The sequence below is a fragment of the Suricata suricatta genome, chromosome 4 (genome assembly GCF_006229205.1).
Source record: "Suricata suricatta isolate VVHF042 chromosome 4, meerkat_22Aug2017_6uvM2_HiC, whole genome shotgun sequence".
Taxonomy (NCBI): Eukaryota; Metazoa; Chordata; class Mammalia; order Carnivora; family Herpestidae; genus Suricata; species Suricata suricatta.
In genome coordinates this window covers 105,707,355-105,728,145 of record NC_043703.1, presented here as the reverse complement: position 1 = coordinate 105,728,145, position 20,791 = coordinate 105,707,355, and the positions used below count along the sequence as shown (strand labels likewise).

Genomic DNA, 20,791 nt, shown 5'->3' with positions numbered 1-20,791 from the left:
GCCCTGTATATAGCCATAAGATTGATTCATCATAGTTTTAACAATTTGAATGAAGAGGACTTGTTAATGTATTAGATATAATATCATAGTATGCTCAGCGTAACAAAGCAGTTTTAATCTATCATACCATCCATGTTTTTCTTTCTTTTCACTTCAGTTCCTTTCTTTTCTTTCTTCCTCCCTCCTTTTTCCTTTCTCTCTTTCTCTCTTTTTTTATTTTTTAAGTAGGTTCCATGCCTAATGTGGGGCTTGAACTCATGACCCTGAGATCAAGAGTCGCATGCTCTACTGACTGAGCCAGCCAGGCACCCGCTTTAGTTCCTTTCTCTAATAATTTTAGGTTACAAACTAAAAGCTAGAAATCACAATTGGGACTTCCCCAAATCTATTTATTGGCTCATGAGTAGATTTTGGGAGAATGGCAGATTTTTATTCAGACATTTTTCTGATATTAAATTTCAACACATTGATATTCTAGGATTTAATGTTTCTTCTTTAGCAGTAAAATGCAGCTTTTCCACTGATTTCCCAAAAGTAAGCTCCATTTTCAGGGAGAGAGTAAGATGCAAACATTTTCAGTCTAGCTGAGGTTATCATAATACACAGTTTTCTTGTTTCTGAGCAATAAACAATCCCTTCTATTACACCTTTCTATCTTCTGATATATAAATCCAGGAATCTGGCAATGGTAGCTCAGAAAATGTCATTAGTATACTTTTGTCTTTGAAGCTTAAAAACTATCTTATATACCCTTTTTAAATTTATTTGTTTTCTTATATACCATTTTAAAAAGTTGGTTTTTGATTCTACTAGATGATTAGGTCTATGAGCTGAGGAATTTTTCTCTGCTTGTTCTCTACTTTCTATCTAATGTGTAAAGTAGCGCCTGGCACATAGTAGGCACTCAATAAATATTTTAAAATAATCACATAAATTTTATTTAGTTGAAAAAGTGAAGTTTTTCATGTCAGCAAATTAATTTTTATGTTATTCAGAAAGCAGAATCTGTTGCTGGGAAGAAATGATATAGTCCAGCTAAAAGAAGCCTACAAATGGATAACTCACCCCCTGTTTTCAGAGGAACTGGGTGTTCCCATTGACGGAAAGGTATTTGATCATCAGCATGGTTAATTTCGTTCACTGGTTTTACTTCATTATATGGCAGAGTTTTGATTAGTCAAAATAATCTTCTCTTTAATCGAGGATTTTTAGACTTTTAACGTATTTCTAACAATCTTAAATTGAGAAACTTTATTTTTTAAGACTTTTTGTGATCTAAGACATTTATATGTATAAAAAGTATAGTGTACCCTAAATGACTTTAAAAGATTAGAAATTAACCTATGCCTTTAATATATTTATGGTTTAATTGGAGAGACACATACTGATACAGAGCAATACGTAACTGTGACTAACTTATGTAACTTAAATAGGCAGCTGTGATTATGTGTGGCCCGTCTTATTTTCAGATATAATCAATCAATAGCAGTGAGCATGGATCCAATCTATCCCACTTTGTTTGTATCTCAAGTCCCTCCTTTTGAATTGTAGGTAGACACCACCTTTGAAACCAGAACACTTAGCCATCTCCCCTATTCCAGAACAGACCTCCCCTCAGTCTCCAGAATGGATTGAACTTTAGGGAAGAGCTCGACAGGTTTCCAGATGTGGAAACAGCACATATTCCCAGTTTCTCTTAAGGAGGATTTTAATAGTGTGGCCTCATAGCTTTATCATTTTGCTTGAAGGAAATTCCCTGAATATCAGATATACCCCTACTCAAGTAAAATCACAAGACCATCTTTCAAAGCTAAATAGTTAAAAAACATTTTCACCATTCAGAAAAATTCATAGCTCTATTTCCCTCTGTTAGTATGAATAAACTCTGTCCTTTAAACTGAATACTGATAGAAAAGAGAATAAAACCACTTCACACATATATGGAGAGGAAATGAGGTAATGAAAGTACTTTGGAAATTAGAGAAGTTATTGATGCAAAATATTTTTACCTCAAACTTCAGTTTTGAAGCATAAGTAATTTTACATGTTGAACCAGTGAGAACAGAAAATAGAAAACAAAAAGATGCAAGTGTTTAATAGATTCAGAATGAGTGAAGTTTTCTTGAGTAAAAGGAATTATCTTATAATTTTAATTTTACTTTGTAAGTTAGAGAGAAAACAAACCTCACTAGTCATTATTGCGATTCTAAAGTAGCTAATATGCTTGCTGAAAATCCAATGCAATCAATAGAGAAACACTCAATAAAGAAGATTAAATTGTTACATGGTATGGCATTTATCATTTTTCTCAATGTGGAATTTTGTTCGCTGTGGAGATTAATGTATGTAGAGTATGAAATTGTGCTTATTTTGTATGCAAGGATGTTCATTGTAGCATTTTTAATAACAGAAAACCTTACAACTTAAATGTCCAACAGTCCCTAGAGTTTAAAAGATGTCCACGAAAAAGAAAAAGATGTCCATGATGTTTTAATTGAATAAAGTCATTTTCTAATATGTTTAATATCCCAAGAAGTATATACATTTATGTTTATATTATAAAAATGGCTAGAATAAAACACATCAAACTGTTACTACATTCTACCTCAGTGGTGTGGGATTTAAAATCCATTCTATGTTTCATTATTTTCTAATTTGTGTATACCATTTTTGTGATAAATAAACTAAGATCTCACTTTTAAAATTCAAATCCATTAAGAAGCTTGAGCACTTAAAAATAAAGTCTTACACAAAAAAAAATAATAAAAAAACAAAGCCTTGTACAGAGATTTTAAGTGTGTGAATAAAACGCTTTTGCCTTACTAATAATTCTAATCGTAATATTGACAGGAATAATTCTTTCAGTTATCTCTTTCCAGTTCCTTGACTTCTCTTTCATGTTCACATCAGATTTATATATATGCACAAAAATCATACAAATTTATTTTAAAATTTGTTTAAAATTTTTTTTGATAGAATCACTAGTGATTGAGCTTTGAAGTGAAAAAAACAACAAGAAAAAGCCCACCCAAATTATTTCCTTTCCAGCCTGTGAACAAGCTGACTTGAGAACAGTAGTATTCCAGTTTTCCTTCTCATTCGTTTTCTGAGCCAGTCTTTGAGAGTTAATTTCTATTTCCATTCATAAGTGGTTAGATGTTGGTTTCCTTTTGCTCATTTTTAAACTGTCTTTATAATTTTTAGAGCTTGTTTGAAGTGAGTGTGATCTTTGCTCACCCAGAAACAGTTGAGGATTGCCACTTCCTGTAAGTTGCTACATAAACAACAGTGTCAATTGTGTAACCTTGTTAATGCTTTTTGGTTTTCATGAAGCACTCCTCTTTGTAACTTGTCATGTTTTAGTAGATTAAACCAATAGAACTGGTATATTCATTTTGTCTGCTCCTGATATCCTGAGTTTAGCAGCAATGTTACATAAAATATATTTGAGTTATATTCACCCCAAAATAAACTCCATAACTTTTTTTATTAACTTGAATTTTACTTAGACGTGCGATATGCCCAGATTGCTTCAAGCCAGCCAAAAACAAACAGGTAAGGATTCCTCCTTTTTATTCTTTATTGAGTTTTATCTGAGATGAATATTCAAATTAACAATAAAACGATATGCATTAGAAATGTTGGCAATGTATCTTTAAATCATTCTTTAAATATTTCCATTTGCTACAGTTATTTTTATTTTTCTCAACTCTGAACACCTTTGCCTCTAGCTAGGAGGTCATAACACAAACATTCCCATATTTGTGTCACTGTCTGGGCTGTCTCCCTGGTGTTGTTAAATTTAGAACCAGTGTTTCTATCATGTTACTGTTACCCGTTTGGGGAAATTTGACTTTTAGGTTTATTCCTAAAATTACATCATTGAGAAAAATCTGTGTTAATTATTAGCATTCCAAACTTTTAAGAAATATAATCCGAAATAAATTATTTTACTTAGGACAATCTGAAGTAGTATGCCTATTTCAGGCTACATTTGCAAAAGAGCATTTTATATAAATTCCCCTTTATTTGGTGTGAGCTGGTTTTCATGTTAATGAGCAAATTAGTTAGCATGCGTTTTTAGTTTCTGCTATGCCAGGATAGAATGGCAAGGCAATGATACTGGGACACTTTCATGACACAGATACTTAACTGGTTTTATGCAGAGACTCAGGCAATACCTTTATGAACATCCGTTTTACTCTTATGGTTGTTAAACAGAATATAAGTTTGGGGCACCTCGGTGGCTCAGTCAGTTAAGTCTCTGATTCTTGACTTTGGCTCAGATCATGGTCCCAGGGCTGTGGGATCAAGCCCCACATCGGGCTCCACACTGAGCAGGGAGTCTGCTTAAGATTCTCTCTCCTGGAGCGCCTGGGTGGCTTAGTCAATTAAGGGTCTGCCTCTTGATTTCGGCTCAAGTCGTGATCTCCAGGTTTGTGGGTTCAAACTCCATGAGCTCTGCACTAACTGTGAAGAGCCTGCTTGGGATTCTCTCTCTCCCTCTGCCCCTCCGCTGTTTACACGTGTGTGCACACATGCTCTAAAAGAAAAAAAAAAGAATATAAATTTATTGCCAAAGATACATCTGTTAGTCTTTACTCTTGCTTTGACTGGTTGCTGAGCCTTTTGGAACCAGGGGGTGGTGGAGGGGAAGGGGGAGTTGAGAGATAAGAGACAGAGTTGGCATGATTTGTCAAATTCCCTGTGCAGAGGTAATTACAAATGCAAAGAAAGTCTAAAGCACTGCTTCCCACCTTTCTCACATCATGATACACCTAGAACATTACCATGTTTGTTCAGCACCCTGAGGTTAACAAGTTGCTCTAACTTGGAAGCAGAGTTTTTTGGCTCTTGTGAATTTAAGGGCTCCATGTTTTGGCACAACTGTACCTCTCTGCTTTGCCATACCAGCTGGAAAGCTCTGCCCAAATGACCTGTAGCCATGTTTTTATTGAAGATCTCATTTGTTTGTTATATTTGAGGAAATATATAGGTACTAGCACTGAATTGTAGAATGAGGAAATTTTTGTCAAAGCATCGCAGATACCATATCACTTGGCCAGTGTGTGTAGTTTTCCCACCTAATTGCTGAGAGCAAATGAAATGACCTTTTGAGATTCTTTCAGGCTTAAGATTTCATATCTTAACAAATAGGCATTTAATTTTCAGTTTTAACCCTGTACTTTGGGGCTCTCTAAAATATGGTTTAGAAAATCATTCATTTGATTATAAACTTTTTTTTTAATATAACACAATTTATTTTTTTTAACACATGCAATTATTTTCCATCATTTACAATACAGTAGTTACAATGACACTCCAAACAGAAAAGCAAAGTAAAAAATCAGAACCCCAACTTCTATTTCATGTAATTAGACTTAAACAGAAATTAGAAGGTTAAGTAACAACTAGTTAATCACCTAATTTCACAGCTATCTGAAGTGGCAATCGTTATATGAAGGATGCTAAACTGTTGTGCCTCTTTTAGTCAAGAGTAATTTCATAAAAACAGAAGAGATAATTGTGATTTATCATAGTAAGCCAGAGTAAGCTAATTTGTTCTGGTGTATCTATCATATGTTTTGACTTTTCTTATTTAAAAAAACCCTAAGTGGGACATCTGTTGTAGATGCCCTTCTATCACAATGGATCTGCTTACTTTCTCTGTGGCTGGCAAGTGATGTTGAGTTGCTAGATGCCAGGGTGGGCTGTTTGACTCTATTTGCCTCTTAGCCTGCCAACCAACTGCTTAATTGTTCTGCTAGATCTACTTGGTGTTATGGACACAGACTAGATTGAAAAGAAGGGTTGTGGGGAGAACTGACAGTATGAATGCTTATGTTTTACCTTCTTGAAGCTATTAAGTATTTCTCTCCTTTAAAATTATGTAATTTCTCCAATCATGTTCTTTAAAAAACTTTTTTTTAATGTTTTATTTATTTTTGAGAGAGAGAGAGAGACAGCATGAGTAGGGGAAGATCAGAGAGAGAGGGAGACACAGAATCTGAAACGGCCCCAGGCTCTGAGCTGTCAGCACAGGGCCCAACGTGGGGCTTGAATTCATGAACCACAAGATCATGACCTGAGCCGAAGACAGACGCTCAACTGACTGAGCCACCAGGCACCCCTCCAACCATGTTCTGTGTTTCACCTCTGATGTTTTCTTGTCTGAGTGATAAAATGTCTTTTCTTTTCATTTTACCTTATATAGTCAGTGTTCACTAGAATGGCAGTTATGAAAGCGTTGAATAAGATAAAAGAAGAGGATTTCCGCAAGTGAGTAGAAGTATAGAAACATGGCGGCATCATGGAATTTTAGAATAAAGGGAATGTTAGAGATAATCTAACATTCAGTCTCTAAAATAAGACTGGATGTATTTCAGGGATGATGATTTTGTCTTAGTCATTATTATATCCCCAAATCCCTAGCCTAGTACCTGGCATGTACTAGTGTTTAGTAAGTGTTTATTGAACTGGTATTTGAATTTACGAATCTATTCCAACTTCTTTATCTTTAGAAGAGGATGTTGTGGGAGTTGACTTGCCTAAGATTTCAACTGGGTAATACAACAGGCTGAGAGCCAGGGTTCCTGCCTCCCCAGCCCAGAGCTGGTCCCCTTACATCCCTCATCCTGCATTTTGAGTATTGTTCATCTGTAGAAGAGGGAGAAAAAGGCCCTTCACTTGTTGAAATATGCTGAAATACAGTACACCTTATATTTTCATTCTCATTGTATTTTGTTTAATAAAATATTATTGCAGTTATCTTTCCAGAATATCCTTGAATAAATTTCAAATAATAAAGTTATGAGGAAGGTTTTATATATTTTATTGACTAAAAATGAGTCTCAGAAAATGGAAATACTTATATTAAATTTTAGAAAGTAAAGTCAACCTCTCTTTAAGAAATAATTCCTGAGTTTCTAAGTGCTTTTTTTTGTTAAGACACCTTGGGAAACTGTATGAAATTTTCAAGCCAAGCATTTGGAGTCAGTCTACATCAGGTCATTTGCAGGTAGACTCCAGTCCATAGCTTTGGAAGTTCCCAGATGGTAGACGGAAAATAAAGCCATATATTGCTCTTTCCTGTCTGTCCTCAGATTGAAGTTTCTTAGTTTAAAGGGCAGAGTCTGCCACATTCCACTTTTTCTGGCCCTGTCATGTAATTCCTGAGGTCATTGGAATGAGAAAGAGAAAGAGAGAAAACTAGGGGAGACCCTCCCCACAGGTGGGACTTTTCAACTTTACCCAAATGATTAAGGAATTTCTAAGCTGGCACCACGTGTTCATGGATAGCAAAATGGCTAAAGAACCTGGAGAGGCTTCTGCTTCATAAATATGGGTGTTTCTCTCAGATCTCCAGGCTGTTAGAAATTATCATCTGGGAACATGCAGCCGCCTGAGTGAAAGGTAGTAGCAGAACCCTGATTTACTTTGTGTCACTCTCATGTATTAAACCGTACTTGAGACCTGAAAGATCCGTATGATTTCAAAACTTGGAGTTAGGGAGTGGCTTAGTCCATGAGAGACTCGGGTTCCGTGTGTCTCAGACAATGCTGATTCATCCTAGTTATGTGGTTCAATATCTTCTCTGGAAAATAGTAGCTGTAAAATTTATTTTGTTTTGCAGGCAGTTTCCTTGTCCTCCAAACTCACCAAAGGCTGTATGCACTGTTCTTGAAATTGAGTGTGCTCATGGTGCTGTTTTTGTGGCTGGTAAAATATTTAGTCTAGAATATACTTACACTATCAACTTACTCTCCTTCCTGAAAACTCAAGTCACTCCTCCTCTGTTTCCTTTTTATTTTTGTTACCAGATTCTGATTAATTAACTCTTGAGAACTAGGACTGATAGTCAAGCTTATTTTAGGTTCTACAGGTATTCTCAAGGTCCACTCAGATTGGTTATTTAAAATGCCATGCCAAAGGGAAATGACCCTTCTTAAGTTTTAATAGTTTCCATCAGAGGTGACCAATACCCATAGAAATATGGACAGATGCAGAGACCCGAAACTGATTGGGAGAAAACATAGCCACAGAGAGCATAAAAGCAAACTTGAAAAAAAAATTGTATTATCTGCAAAATGACTGAAGATTGAACTTCTGCTTAAAAAATTGTTTCATTGACCTTCCTAAGAAGCAATCTAGCAGATAGTTTTTGTTTTGAAAGCTACATCTATTTCCCAGTAATGGCTGAAATGAAATTGGTCTGTAGTCTTCACTGTCATACCCTGCCCTGTGGTAATGAGAGCTGCCTGCCTTCGTGCAGCTTTCTCCATAAAGCAGTGAGTCATTTTCTGTCAGGGTTTTTTTTTTTTTTAATTAAAAAACTTCAAAATTTCCCATATTTGAACTCTTTGGAATACATTATCACCAATGAGTATTGCATTAAAAGTATTATTAATCAGGCATAAAAGCAGTAGCTGCTGGGTTTTTTTGTAATGATTTTTGGTGTGTTTCATAATATAATTAGTTCAGTCAGCCAATCAGAGTAATAAATATATTGAGTAATTCCTTTAGAGCTAATTTGATGATTCATACCATGTGTTTAGCCATCTCTTCTATTGTTACCTTAAACCTTTTAATTTAATTATTTATATGTCTGTGTACTGGCTCCCCAGATTAGACTGCACGTTAGTTGAAGGGCAAGCCTTGCTTTGTGTCATGGCACCTAGGATAGTGGCACTAAATATGTAGTTATTTTATCCTGTTGTGTTAATTACACCATTCCATCCAGGCTACCTTACGTTTCTTTGGCAGGGAGGTATAATAAATATTCCAGGAATCTACCACAAACTCCTTGGATAATTGATGGAGAAAGGAAGCTGGAATCTTCTGTGGAAGAATTAATTTCAGATCATCTTTTGGCTGTATTCAAAGCCAAGAGTAAGTGTTAATAATGCTAATATTTTAAATACATTGTCATTCATGAATAGATTTCTCTGAGGTGGCAGGAACGATTTCTAACTGTTGTGTATCACCAGAGCTGGACTCCTTGCCTGGCAGCTGCCCATGAACAGGGGTCACCATGTCCTGAGCATCTCTGACTTGGGCTGGATTTGAGCTGAGGATTTCTTTTCTCTCTCAAGATGACTGTTCTCTCCTGGGCAAATTCAAAACCACTGAGACTATTTTAAGTGAATGCACTTAAGTTCTGACCTTGGGACACCTCAGACTTGGCTTCTGTTGGGGGAATATGAGGAAATTGAAACACAACTTCCACATCCAGTTCTTGTTCAATCACTGGCAAATGCCTAGCTTCCCCACCTTAACTGGTAAAATGTCCTGGGATAAAGTTTAAGCCTAATGAAAACAGGTCAACAGCTACCATTTTACAAAGACTTCATGATAGTTATGTTGTATTTTAATTTTCCAGGTATTAATGAGCCCAGGTTTATGGGATGAGTCAGGTCCTGCCAGGTTTATGTTTTCTCTGTCTTAGTCGGTCTGTCAGGTTGCAGACCACATAGAGCCTCCGATTTCACCTAGGATTAGACTAGATGGAAGGGGCTAAGATTTCAGTTGCAGGAAGTCATGTTGTACATCAGGAAAAACTTTCAGCAATAAGTAATGATTGATTTACTTTAAAGTGGGCCTCCTGGCATAATTAGAACCCCCTTTCTTGAGGAACCAGCTAGATACCTACTCTTCTCTCTGAAAAACCTTAAGAGAGGAAGCCTGCTTTAGTAATGGCAAGCAGGTGATTGAGATGAGCTATGGCTGTTCCTTCCACCTCTCTGGCTTGTCAATAAGAAAGACAAGCCCTTTAAACCACATTCCTCTTATACTTTGTTGCCTCTTGCGTGGGTGGATTCTCTTTTTAAGGGTCTTAGAAGAATTGTTTACAGAATGAATAAGAAATTAACCTAGCAACCTAACATTTTCCAAAATCTCGGCAGTAAAGACTCTATAAGGGCGCCTGGGTGGCTCAGTCAGTTAAGTATCTGACTCTTGATCTCGGCTCAGGTCATGGTCTCACAGTCTGAGTTCAAGCCCCACGTAGGGCTCTGCACTGACAACATGGAGACTGCTTGGGGGTCTCTCTCTCCCCCTCTTCCTCTGCCCCTCTCTGCTTGTGTGTGCATGTATTCTCTCTCTCTCTCTCTCTCTCTCTCTCTCTCTCTCTCAAAATAAATAAATACATTAAAATATTTAAAAAAAGACTCTGGGATATTGTCATGAGCTTTTACCTACTTAATATTTACATACTGGTTATCTTGTAAGATTGATCCAAGTTATAAAGAAGTGAAAATCAAGTGTTAGTACAAAAAGTCTCTTTCAAACCCTCTTTGGAGCCACCTTACTCTCTTTCTATAAGATGATTCAAAAAACTTTCAGTTTTGGTTATTTGGGTCCCAAGGAAGGCCCCACTGACAATAGGGCTGCCAGGAGGCTCTGAAACAGCTATGTTTCCCCTTGCAGTCTTTCATGAAGTTAGCTTGGTTTCATTTTCCATTTGAGGGGGGAAATTATCCCCCAACTGAAAATGAAGCAAACTGGGTGTTTAGCATCTGTAATCGTGTCCTGAGGAAATTATTGAGAGCTGCTTGAGAAAAAGCAGACCTCTGGGCCTCGGCGCTAACTGGCTCCTTGTCAGGGGATAGAACCTGTTGTTAGAAATGCCTGATTGATAGCATCAGTTTGCTAACCCTGTGTATCTGAGGTATATTACTTGTTATTTCTGCAGTTCACGTGTGACAACTGTGGGAAGATGGTTCTGACTGATGTACCTCTCTGTTTTACACCTCTCTGAAAATAAGCAGTATTATACGAGGCCCTCTAGCTATTCATATAATGGTCCTTCCCCTAAGTAGGAGATATAAACTTATTTCTCAGTCACTTCACACTGGCACATCATATTATCGATTTGCCAATCCCCTGGTTAATGAGTAGTAAACTTTGACACACTCTCAAAGTCACTGTGTCTAAGAAACTTTCCGATAATACGCTTATTATTTCACTTACTGAATAAATATCTGTCATGTTATTTCCCTACTGAAAACTTGTCGATGACTACATGCAGGATAAAATCCAAACTACTGAACTTGATTTTCTGAGGCTTCCATCATTTGGCCTCTGTCCATTTTTCAGTCCCATCGTCTTGTGTGCCCTGGGTAACAGGGCCACTGCATACTAACTGAACTGCTGATAGTTCCTGATCATTCTTGCACTTGTTTTTGTTTTTGTTTTTGAAATATCTGTTCCTTTGAGCAAAAGGAACTCAAAAGATTATGGAGATAAGACAAGGCATAATATGAATTTAGAAAACTCAGCCAGGGTGCCTGGCTGGCCCAGTCAGTGAAGCATACAGTGAAGCATATGACACTTGATTTCAGGGTTGTGAGTTTGAGCCCCATGTTTGGTGTAGAGATTACTTAACAATAAAATCTTTAAAAAAAGAAAAAAGAAGGGGTCCTTGGTGGTTCAGTTGATTAAGCATCTGACTCTTGGTTTCGGCTCAGATCATGATCTCACAGTTCATGGGTTCAAGTCCCGTGTTGGGCTCTGTGCTGGCACTGCAGAGCCTGCTTGAGATTCTCTCCCTCTCTTTCTGCCCCTCCCCCACTTGTGGTGTCTCTGTTCCTTCCAAAATAAGTAAATAAACTTAAAAATTAAAAAAAAAGAAAAATGGAAACTCAATGAAATTTTAAACATGTATTTCCTAATATTTAGGGTATTAAGGTATTAATGAATTAATACATAACTCCTTTTCCTTTTGTTGTTAGCTATTATCATGATTGCATAAGAATAAAGTTTTAAAGGTTACCCCCAAAAGTATTTTTAAGTGAGTTTTCTATTATTTAATTATCTATTTATTTATTTTTAGAGACAGAGAAAGAAAGAAAGAGCACACAAGCAGGGGAGAGGGGCAGAAGGAGAGAGAGAGAATCATAAGCCTGCTCCATGCTCAGCATGGCGCCTGAGGTGGGGCTCAATCCCACAATCCTGAGATCATGACCTGAGCCAAAATCAAGAATCTGATGCTTAACTGACTGAGCCACCCAGGCGTGCCACCCCCAAAACTATTTCTCAATGTATTGTCCAAATTTGAGATATTTTTCTAAAAGATATAATAAATATTGCTTCTTCCTTTGTCTAGATTTAATGTTTCTCTGGACTTCTCAAGAGCCTACCTTTCTACACCTCTTTCTGTTTAATGGGCTGGAATTTGTGGATGTTTTATGGGCTAATTCATGAATTGGAGATTTCTGGTCTGATTTACCTGGCACTGGTAGACGTCTGTCTCTGTGTGTCCTGTTCTTTCCCTTCTCCCTCATCAGTCACAGGTTATGGCTCAGTCACTGTGGATCCCCTGGTTCCCAGACATGGCTGGTTTGGAGATGGAGGTGGGCAGATATAAAACAGACCCCAGTCCCAGGCTGTCAGTATCTTTCAGCTCCCCAGATGCCATTCTGAATTCCCCATTTAGCTATCCACTTCTAGTTAGCTACTCTTGAGTCTGTTGATTCTGACTAGAAGCTACTGTTACCATTAACAATGAAGTGCAAACATGGAATGGAGGGTTCTCTGGAACTTAATGCTCCACAGAATCCTACCCCTTGTTTGGCTGAGATTCTCCACTTATGAGCCTGACCCAGTGGCTCTCATAGCTTTTCACTTGGCCAGTTCTTAGGTGTCAATGCAGCACAAGTTACCCAGGCTTCTTTTTCTTTTTATTTATTTATATATATTTTTCAAGTGTGGATCCCAAAATGGGGCTTGAATTCACAACTTTGAGATCAAGACCTGGACACTTAATGGATTGAGCCACCCAGGCACCCCAACAAGTTACTCAGACTTTTTAAAAATCTTTTTTTATGTTTATTTATTTTGAGAGAGAGAGAGCAAGTGGGCAAGCACAAGTGAGAAGGAGCAGAGAGAGAGAGGGAAAGAGAGAAAGAGAGAATCCTAAGCAGGTTCTTCGATGCCAGTGCAGAGTCCACTGTTGGGCTTGATACCATGAACCATGAGATCATGACCTGAGTTGAAATCAAGAGTTAGATGCTCAACTGACTGAGCCACCCAGGTGCCCCAAGTTACCCAGACTTCTGAGCCTAAAAAGCAGCTTAAATTCTAGGCCCGTGGTGGCTATATGGCCCTTACCTAACCAGTGCTGGGTTGCTCCTCTCTGTGAGACCCATAACTATGGGCCCTGTGGGAGGGAGGAGCCCACCATACCCTGGCAGTATGTGTCAAACAGCAGCTCAGAGCCTATGTTCTCTAAAGAGTTGACTGTAGCTTGCCAAAGGGATCTTAGATGTGAAGGGTGAAATCCTACTTTCTTCACAGCTAAGTATCTTCAAAAAGAGGGCTAATCTTCAGTGTAGTTTTCGTAGAACTTTTCAAGCCTTTTAACCTTCCTTTTTCTAAAATAGACATGGGGCCTTTACATATAGACTCATTCCTGGGGGAAAAAGTGGCCATCAAAATGATGTTCACCCTCCTTCCACCTTTCCCATTTGCTCTTCCCAACTCTCTTGTTCTCCCTCATCTTGTGCTCTCCGAAGTGGCTGGACCATTGAGGAATAAATACAAATCTCATAGCTCATGTTGCAACAGTGCTCTTAGTGCAGGAGTTTTCCTGCATGCTTCCTGGTGTAGCCCTGCCCACTATATTACAGTCCACAGACAGAAGCCCTGTGAGGATCAGGGCCACGTCCATCTTGTTTATCTCCCCGGTATCTAGCACAGTGCCTTGCATGTACCTGCTGCAGATATTTGTTCCTGAATCAATAAATCAGGGTGTAGATCTGAGTTCTAGCCTCTAATATATGTGTCCAGAGACCTTAAGCTTTACCAAACTCTAATGACAGACCAGAGTTATCCAAATGTCCCAGCCTTTTCTAATCCCTGAGCCAAGAAGACCAGTCTTGCTTTCCTGTGGACATGAGTCTGAACTCTGCCTGTCTTTTGGTGGTGTTGAGACAGTGGTTAAGAGAGTCTGGAGTCAGACCACTTGGTTCAAATCCTGGCCCTACCACTTACCAGTAAGGTGATCTTAGGCAAGTTACCTATCCTGTGTTGTTTTCCTTGTAAGTGAAATGAGGAGAATGAGAGTCCCTACCTCATAGTGTTAACATCTATGAAACTCTTAGAATAATGCCTACCTATGGTAATGTTTGCTATGGTGATGGTGGTGAAATCGTCAGCTTTGTGTCTAAGAAAGTTAGGGTGCAACAGACACCCCCCCCCCTTTTTGGACACTATTTCCCATTCTAATATTTGCAGCTCTTAGTCAAGGATGATTCATTTATCTTAGAATGAACACCAGTTTTGTTGTGGTCCCAACTTAGGTTTGCTTAATACAAAGAATTTGCATTTAAACCCTTTTTTCCCCTCCTCTTCCTTTCACAGAGTTTAATTCTCAAATAAATGTTTTTGCTTTGTTTTGTTTCAAGAAAAAAAAAGAAAGAAAACGACAGCTTTTTCACCCTAAGCTTGTGACCAGGGTTGTTGTGGAGCATTCCTCTGAAAAGTGCTCTGCCTGTGGTTTCCCACAGAATGGTCACATAAGATGATGGTTAAGGTCTGGCTTTGACGTCAGAAATGTCTAGCTCTGCCCATTTAATCATGCAACCTTGGGAAAAGTACCTGTCCTTTTAGAAGCTGGATGTTCTTTTATTTAATAGCTACAGCATAAGGTTCTAATATGGATTGAATGAAATAGTGTATGCACAATTTTAGCTCAGTGCCCAGCATATTAGTGCTCAATACATAGTGCTTCTTACTGTCATTGCTATTGTCATTAGAGCCTGGGGTTAGAGGTGGGATGACGACTGTCCCTTGGAGCTCTCCTGTAGATTGTTGAAAACAAATGGGGTTTCTACCAAAGGGTGGGGTTGAAAGTCTTGGGACTAATATGTTTCTGATTATTTTTTTTATCTCCTTTGCAAAGGTTTTAATTTTTCCTCCTCTGGAAGAGAAGATGTAGATGTGAGAACATTAGGAAATGGTAAGATTGCAACAACACCACTTGACTAGAACTAACTTTCAGACTATCACCCTTCCTCAGACAGCAGGTTCACTGTAGTCGCTTAGTTAAATCCAAAGTGGGCAGAGCCTAGAGCTTCTCCCAGTGAAGAGGCTTTGTGAATATGGATCTACCTTTATAAATTATATGACTATGTCTTAACAGGACCCATTTGTTCAGAAGCCATCCTTACTGCATACCTGTAGGTTTTAAGGGAATTTTATGTGCATTAACAAGATGGTGACCAAGTTTTTCCAAAAGTTTGATTATTAATTGTTCCATCTGATAACATTTCAATAGTACCAGTACAGTTTTCAAAATGCACATCTTCATTTAAAAAGTGATTCTGCTCTCTTAGCCTTCATTTCTCTCATTTTGCATTGTTGCATTACAAGAAAGATGATTAGAGTTAATAGTTCCTTCCCTTTATGGAATCAGCTTTTCCATTTCACTAATGGATTAGGCCAGGAGGATGGATTTCAGCTTGGTATACCTGGGCATTGCTGTGTGTGATAACGGTACCTTTGTGTATCCGAATTAGTCAGCAGTTGTTTGGATTTTATTTTGTAATTAACACAGGCTTGTTCGTGGACCTTTGGGAAGGCAGTCATTTTCACATCTTGCCTTGTCCTGGGGTTTAGCAGCCCCCCAAAAAGCCCCTTGATTCTTTTCACACATTCTTCCCTCCCCCAGATGTAGTCATGTCACTAAACTTTCAGTCCTCTAGAGCTCAATTCGTTTTTCACACCTCCTAACCCTCTTGCATTAGCCCAAATGTTAACTCCATCAACACGTTTCTGTTTCATGACGGGGTGTGTGCTGCCAGGAAGGCCCTTTGCAATTGAGCTGGTGAATCCTCATAGAGTACATTTCACTTCACAAGAAATTAAGGAACTTCAGCAGGTAAACCACTTCATGACATGGAAATCATCATGTTTCTGCAACTCTGTAACTGACTAGGGTTGCTAATTGTTTTTTCTTTTTCTGCTACTACAGAAAATTAATAATTCGTCTAACAAAATCCAAGTCCGTGACTTGCAGCTTGTCACACGGTAAGGGTAGACTCACTGGAGATGAACTCAAAAGGGAAGTTTTGGTTGTATGCCATGTATCTGTTAAAGGAATTGTACCCCGAATATATAAAGAACTCCTACAGCACAATAATAAGAAAATAAGTCAATTAAAAGTAGGGAAAATGATTAAGTGGACATTTCTCCAAAGAGGATATATAATTAATGCATGAATACATGAAAAAAATGCTCAATATCATTTGTCATTTGGGAAGGGCAAGTCAAAACCTCAGTGATATCCCACTTTACCCTCACTAGGATGGCTATAATCAAAAAGACAAAAAACAACAAAAAACAAAAAACAAATGCTGGCAAAGGTGTGGAGAAATTGGAACCCTGAGATATTGCTATGAGATTATAAGTTTGGCCACTTTGGAGGACAGTTTAGAGTTACTGTTATGGCCCAGCAATTCCACTTCTAGATATATACCCAAGAGAATTGAAAATGTACAGGCACACAAAGACTTCTTCATGAATGCCCATAGTAGCCTTATTCATAATAGCAAAAAAGTAGAAACAACCCAAATGTCCATGGATAGAATATGGTATCTCCATACAACAGAATATTATTCAGTAATTAAAAGGAATAATGTACTAATACATGCACCAACATAAACAAACCTTGAAAACATTATGAAGTAAAAGAAGCCAGACACCACACACCACATATTGTATGATTACATTTTATATGAAATATTCAGAGTAGAGAAATCTACAGAGACAGAAAGTCAATTAGTGGTTGCCAAGAGCTAGGGAAACAGGAAATGGGAAATGACTACAAATAGGTATAGAGTTTCTCTTTTGTGGTAATGAAGTATTCTAAAATTAGATTGTGGAGATAGGTACACAACTCTCTAAACATGCTAAAAATCACTGAATCGTACAGTTAAAACGGGAATTGTATGTAAATTTTATCTTGATAAAGCTATTTTTAAAGAAAGGGAAGTTGGGGCAAGGCTTGTGTGTATTTTATGTGTTTAGACGAACTTTCTTTTCTTGTTTTTGTTTAGAGAGGCAATAGGACATATGAAAGAAGGTGAAGAAGAAAAGACCAAATCTTATAGTGCCTTAATATGGACAAATAAAGCCATACAGAAGAAAGACATTGAATTCCTAAATGACATAAAGGTAGTTAAGTGCTCTCTTTTTTTTTTCGGTTGCCTATAAAAGATTCCTTAGTCTTTTACTTTGTTAGTAGCAAGTCATAGAACGTGGGCTTGGGGGAATGTGAGACCTCCTTTCAAATCCCGGCTTTGCCATTTACTGGTTGAATTCATCGAACCTGTTTGAGAGGCAGCATTGTTAGTGATTAAGATCCTGCTTCTAGGCACAGAGTGCTTGGATACAAATCCTGAATATGCATTTCCTAGTTGTGTGACTTTGGATGGCTTGCCTGGCCTCTTTATGGTTTAGTTCCTTCATCTGTAAAATTAGAATGAAATGAATTGTCATATGAAGCACTTAGTATCTGGTACATAGAAAATGTGAGCAATGCTATCATTGTATTTGGCCATCTGTAAAAAGGAAATATGAAATAGAATTGTCTAATGGAATTGATGCTAATATTAAGTGCATAAATAAAATGTTATAAATTTGTTTTAATGTTATTTTTGAGAGGGGGGAGAGAGAGAGAGACAGACAGAAAACAGAGGGAGGGGCAGAGAGAGAGGGAGACAGAAGCAGACTCCAAACTCAGCTCTCAGAACAGAGCCCAAAGCAGGGCTCAAGCCCATGAACTGAGATCATAACCTGAGCCGAAGTTGGACGCTTAACTGACTGAGCCACCCAGGTGCCCCAGCATGTGATAAATTTTTAAGAAGGATAATAGATGTACAGCACAAATATTTTGGCACATGCTAGGTTTTCCTCACATGAGCATGGCGCTGTACAGGGTCTTCCTATTCCTTTGCATGTTTCTTCTTACCTCTCCCCACCTCTTCCTATAAGGATAATTTACTCTCAAGTGCAAGGAATGAGCATAAATGAGTATAGAAATCTGTATAGTTATCACAGCATTGTTTAAATGGACAATATTTTGTAATAATCTAGATGACCTACTAGAGGAGACTGACTTCATCTTATGGTTTATCTGTATGATGAGCTACTGCTAACCAGCTGTTAGAAATTACATGGTAGATGACAGTTTATTGACAAAGGAAAATGTTCCTGATATTCAGGGAAGAAACCAAGCTATAAGAGTATTTATTGGGTGACACCTTGTGATTTAAACATACACATGAGAGGGGCGCTTGGGTGGCTCCATCGGTTAAGCATCTGACTTTGGCTCAGGTCATGATCTCAGGTCAGCCTGTGGGTTTAAGCCCTGCATCGGGCTCTGTGCTGACCCCTCAGAGCCTGGAGCCTCCTTCAGATTCTGTGCCTCCCTCTCTCTCAACCTCTCCCCTACTCATTCACTCGCTCGCTCTCTCTCAAAAATAAATAAACACTAAAACATTTTTAAAAAGTAAATAATACATGAGTGTGTGTTTCTGTATACACATACATGTGACTATATAGAAAACAAATCGTATGGCAAAAGATCCCATAAATAGGATTTCTACGAATGAAAAATACAAACACCCAGCAGAGAAAAATAGACAAAGGAGTAAGCAACTGAAAAAGAGCAACTACAAATGGCCCAAAATTATCTGCAATGATGTTCCACTTTTGGATTAAAGTAACAATAAGACATCACTTTATTCTTCTGAGACTAGCACCTACTGGCTGGCATGGAGGAGAAGACTAGCTGCATGCTTTGTCAGTAGAAATGTAAAGTGTTTAGCTTTTTTGGAAAACAATATAGCAATGATTATAAAAATTAAAAACAGATTGGTCTACCCAGCCCTCTACTACTGGCAATCAGTCCTGAAGAAAAAAAGGCTTAAGGCTTTGTGCACAAAGATGTTTACCGACTTTTCAAAGTGGCAAAATCAAGAACAGCATAGCTAGAAACAAAGTGAACTTCCTTCAAAAAGGAAATGGCAGAACAAGCTGGAATATCATAAAGCTATTAAAAAAAACTAAAGCAACATGTGATCCCATATATGTTATTGTGTGTATATATGCCTAAAATTGTTGGGAAAAAGGAGAGAAGTATGTCTAAACCTGTGACTTACAGAAACACACATGATATTATGAGAAAGAAAGTGAAGTGCAGAATATATTAAGAGTATGAGTGTTTCAGTGAAAACATACGAGTCATTCAGCTGCTTAGACAAGTTCAACTCTAACATTGGCGGGGGGGGGGGGGCTGACTAGATCACCCCCAGTGGGCCTCCAGATCTCAGGTCCTAGGAGTCTATATCAAAAGCCATTTGGTTTTTAGCCCATTATATGTAGCCTTTAGAATGATAGTTTAACTCTGGAAAGATATCCTTAAGATATCTAAAACAAATTTCTAAACCTCTATTTCATCACATATAAAAGCCATTCAGAATCCTGGGTGGGGGGGGTGGGGTGGATAAACTCATTTTAAAAATAGATTCAGGGGCACCTGGATGGCTCAGTTGGTAGAGCATGTGACTCTTGATCTTGGGGTCATGAGTTCCAGCCCCACGTTGGGTATAGAGATTACTTAAAAAGAAAATAGATTCATAGTTTGAAGGTAGCCCAATTCAGAGCAAATTCAGAAATAATGCTGAATAATGTGAAAGATGATTTTTGTAGGTACAGAGTAAGCAGCAAGCTATGGTTCATAGCATAAATGGACTGATGGGACTAGCTGACTTCTAATAATTTTTTTGTGTTGGGGTTAAAACTGTTTTCAAGTATTCCTATTACCATCAAGAAGAGAAAAACTGAAGTGGCACCATCGGTTGAGGGTCTGACTTCATTCATCTCAAGTCATGATCTCACGGTTCATGAGTTCAAGCCCCACAAGGAGCTCTCTGCTGTCAGCGCAGAGCCTGCTTTGAATCTTCTCTTTCCCTCTCTCTGCCCATCCCCTGCTCTTGCTCTCTCTCTCAAAAATAAATAAACATTAAAAAAAATAGAAAATCTGGGTTACTGCCGCCTTTTTGAGAAAAAGTCACTTCACGTTTACTACTTGTCTCTTCTTTTTTAAGAGTAACCTATTTCTAGGGGGAGAAAAAAGTTTATGTATGCGTCTGTGTTTCTGAAAATTCAGCAGAATTGGGCCAGAAGAATGCAGTGTTAAAATAAATGGTTTTCTTTGGTCTACTGAAAACAAGCAGACACAAAACACACAGGAGTGTGTGCTGATCGAATGTTATATTGGAAGCGGTGGTGGGTCAGTCTCCCAGCTCAGTCAGTACTCCAGGGGGAAGTGAGTACTGGGAGTGAGTACTAGTCCAGGGGGAAGAAGAGTAGTCCCTTAGTCACTCATTGAAAGGCCAGCCATGTCTGTTCTACAGTGGACGCTGTATCTGTACCGATCCCTTGACAGTTTGGCCCTATCCCTCTTTTTGGCCAGAGAAATGTCAGACCTTATGCAGACAGCCTATTTCAGCAGAACAAAGTGCTTCTAAAATCAAAGAATTATGAAATAATAAAACCCACGAGTTAGGAGGGGCCATTGACTCACTGCTATGATCAAAACAGTCACACCATTTCAAGTGTAGTCTTTGTCAGAACCTGCTCTTTCTTTCTGGCTGGAAAACTTGGTAGAGGGGAGACCAGACAGAAATCTTTGTTCTCTGAGCATGGCTTCAGGCACTCCCAAATCATGTAAATTAGGAAGGAGTTGTTCCAACAAGAAATGGCAGAAGATTCAAAGTTCTCATGAACC

General features: G+C 38.2%; 1 protein-coding gene across 5 annotated transcripts in view; it reads left to right on the top strand.

Moving 5' to 3' along the window:
- Window positions 1–20,791, top strand: part of PUS10 (pseudouridine synthase 10) — a 75,102-nt gene that overhangs the window by 46,544 nt on the left and 7,767 nt on the right. For all 5 annotated transcript variants that reach the window (XM_029937427.1, XM_029937429.1, XM_029937428.1 and 2 more), the window contains 10 exons: window positions 996–1,107; window positions 3,205–3,266; window positions 3,510–3,555; window positions 6,215–6,279; window positions 7,634–7,719; window positions 8,764–8,889; window positions 14,900–14,956; window positions 15,801–15,877; window positions 15,971–16,026; window positions 17,055–17,172. In XM_029937427.1, coding sequence (XP_029793287.1) covers window positions 996–1,107; window positions 3,205–3,266; window positions 3,510–3,555; window positions 6,215–6,279; window positions 7,634–7,719; window positions 8,764–8,889; window positions 14,900–14,956; window positions 15,801–15,877; window positions 15,971–16,026; window positions 17,055–17,172 — 805 coding nt within the window. The remainder of the gene's footprint in view (window positions 1–995; window positions 1,108–3,204; window positions 3,267–3,509; window positions 3,556–6,214; window positions 6,280–7,633; window positions 7,720–8,763; window positions 8,890–14,899; window positions 14,957–15,800; window positions 15,878–15,970; window positions 16,027–17,054; window positions 17,173–20,791) is intronic.